This window comes from Lipophrys pholis (assembly GCF_963383615.2).
Source record: "Lipophrys pholis genome assembly, chromosome: 22".
NCBI classification, from domain to species: Eukaryota; Metazoa; Chordata; class Actinopteri; order Blenniiformes; family Blenniidae; genus Lipophrys; species Lipophrys pholis.
In genome coordinates this window covers 20985185-20987684 of record NC_137644.1, presented here as the reverse complement: position 1 = coordinate 20987684, position 2500 = coordinate 20985185, and the positions used below count along the sequence as shown (strand labels likewise).

The 2500-nt window shown below is 55.0% G+C and overlaps 1 protein-coding gene across 6 annotated transcripts in view; it reads left to right on the top strand.

Moving 5' to 3' along the window:
* The window catches only part of LOC308127153 (pleckstrin homology domain-containing family A member 5-like), a 59853-nt gene that overhangs the window by 56003 nt on the left and 1350 nt on the right, over positions 1-2500 (top strand). For 5 of the 6 annotated variants that reach the window (XM_080491993.1, XM_080491991.1, XM_080491992.1 and 2 more), the window contains 3 exons: positions 1053-1337; positions 1700-1810; positions 1985-2321. In XM_080491993.1, coding sequence (XP_080348119.1) covers positions 1053-1337; positions 1700-1810; positions 1985-2321 — 733 coding nt within the window. The remainder of the gene's footprint in view (positions 1-1052; positions 1338-1699; positions 1811-1984; positions 2322-2500) is intronic. The other variant, XM_080491995.1, reaches the window with a different exon arrangement.

Here is a 2500-nt window from a genome sequence, read left to right as displayed (position 1 = left end):
CCAGCCCGGTAGCATGTAGCATGTAGCATGTAGGAGTTACGTGATGCCCCTGAACGCATCACTCAGCTCCTTCAGTTGAGGCTCGGACACAACCTTTCTCTTTTATTAATGAAACCGTTCAGAGAAATGTTTCTGAAAACATTTGATACGGAAAATAGGTTGTGCAGTTGAAAAGTTAAAACGGCGCTTCTGTAAGGGGGCGTGGCCTGTTTTGGGGGCGTGGCCTGTGAGTTCGACAGCTTCGGCAGTTGCATTTTGAAGGTTTCTGGATACTTCAGAAGAACAAGAACAAGAGGAAACGTCCGACGGGACCCTACCCTACCCTACCCTACCCTACCCTACCGTACCGTACCAGACAAGACCATACAGAACCGGACGGTACCCTACCAGACTGGACCGCACAGGACCCTACGGGACCATACCGTACCATACTTGACAGGACCCTACCTTTCTGTGCAGTGGAATCGAGGCTTGATCCTCAAACCAACCCTGGTTCCAGTGATGTTGGTTGAAGGGATGATAGGTGGTAAATGGACTCAGTGGCGGCGGTCAGGGCCTGAAGGCTTCTCTGCAGGCCTAAGAAAAAGATGGCGTCGGGTGACGTCAGCATATTCAAGCCCTCTGATTGGATGGTCAGAGAGTTCACTCACACAAACCAAAATATAGTTGTGTTGATTTAAAAGAGGTTTTGTCAACGTACAATGGCTGAAGGAGAATTAAAGAGATTTGGTTGCAGATTTATTGTCAAAACCATTTTCAAGAGGGACTTTTCCTGGAGGTCGTTGCTCTTTATACCCTCCATCACGTCCACACATTCATACACACACATTCACACACCATTGGAGGCTGGGAGCAGTTTGGGGGTACAGTGTCTTGCCCAAGGACACTTCGGCATATAGGCAGGCAGAGATGGGATTCAAACCTGCAACCTTCCAATTGGGAGACGACCGCTCTACCAGCAGAGCCATGCCGCCCCTGAATGAATGAATCAATCAATCAATCAATCAATCAATCAATATTTGTGATTCCTTGATGTGTGGCTCCGCCCCCAGGACCGCCCCCGCAGCGCCGCCGACCCGCCAGGCCCCGGGGAGCGGGAGGGGGGCCGGACCAGGATGAGCGTGGAGGAGCAGCTGGACCGGATCCGGAGGAACCAGGAGGCCTCGTCGCTCCGTGAGAAGAAGAGCCGGGCCGTCCTGGTCCCACCGGGCCACGACCAGACCCAGGGGGGCGGCGCCAACCCCCTAGAGCTGCAGGGGGTGCTGCAGCAGCTGGAGGGGGTCCAGGCCCAGGCTCTGGTCCAGGTCCAGATCCAACCAGCAGCCGGCCACACACAGGTTCAACACTCTTTCAAAGCTTCAGGAGAAACTAAGACCTTGACCCCAAACCAAACCACCTCCAGGTCCTGACAGGTCTACAGACCTAGAGCTGTAATGGCTAGAACCATAAAGTCCAGAGTCTCAGACCCTCTGAGACCCTCTGAGACCTTCAGAACCTGCTGACCTTCGTTCCTCACCAGACCCTCAGAGGGTGGGAACTGGTCCAGGACTGGTTTAGGTCTTGGTCTCTGGTAAGACCAGTGGAACCACGTTGGAGAGTACTCAGTGATCCGCATCAAGTATTGAAGCAGGTCTAGACCTTCTGGTTCTGGAGCTGGTTTCTAATTCGAGCTGTTAAATTTGTGACCCTGTTTGTGCAGAGAGCCAAGGGCCTGGACCAGGGCCTGGACCTGGACCTGGACCCGACCCGGTGTGAAGACGTTCTGCAGGACCAGAACCTGAGGCCACAGACCAGCACTCCGGACACTGAGGTACCTGGAACACCCCAACACACACACACTAAACACAGATCCTCCAAAGCGCCCCCTGCTGGTCATAACACCAGAGAACGCTGCTCTCTATTGGAGAGTAACTGTAGCTCAATATTACAGTGTGTGTGTGTGTGTGTGTGTGTGTGTGTGTGTGTGTGTGTGTGTGTGTTTCAGCGGGTGGTGATTAGGGATTTGGACTCGGAGCCTCGGCGGGTAGAAATCATCGACTTTCAGCCGTTTGAAGACGGCGAGAGTCGAGAACAAGACGTGACGAGTTCAGCAACCAACACCACGGAGAACAGCAGCTTCCAGACCCCCGAACCCGAGACCCCCGAACCTGAGACCCTCGAACCCGAGACCCCCGAACCTGAGACCCCCGAACCTGAGACCCCCAAGACCCCAAGTCCGGAGCCCAAAGAGGAGGAGCCCCCCAGAGAGCAGAGCCTGGAGTCGTACCGAGAGCTGACGGAGGACGACAAGAAACTCAACAACAACAACAACCTGCTGGCCTGTAAGTCCCCCCCTCTCCCCTGTATGTCCCCCTGTACGCCCCCCCCTCTCCCTTGTACGTCCCCCCTCTCCCCTGTATGTCCCCCTGTACGTCCCCCCTCTCCCCTGTATGTCCCCATGTACGTCCCCCCTCTCCCCTGTATGTCCCTCTGTACATCCCTCCATCTCCCCTGTATGTCC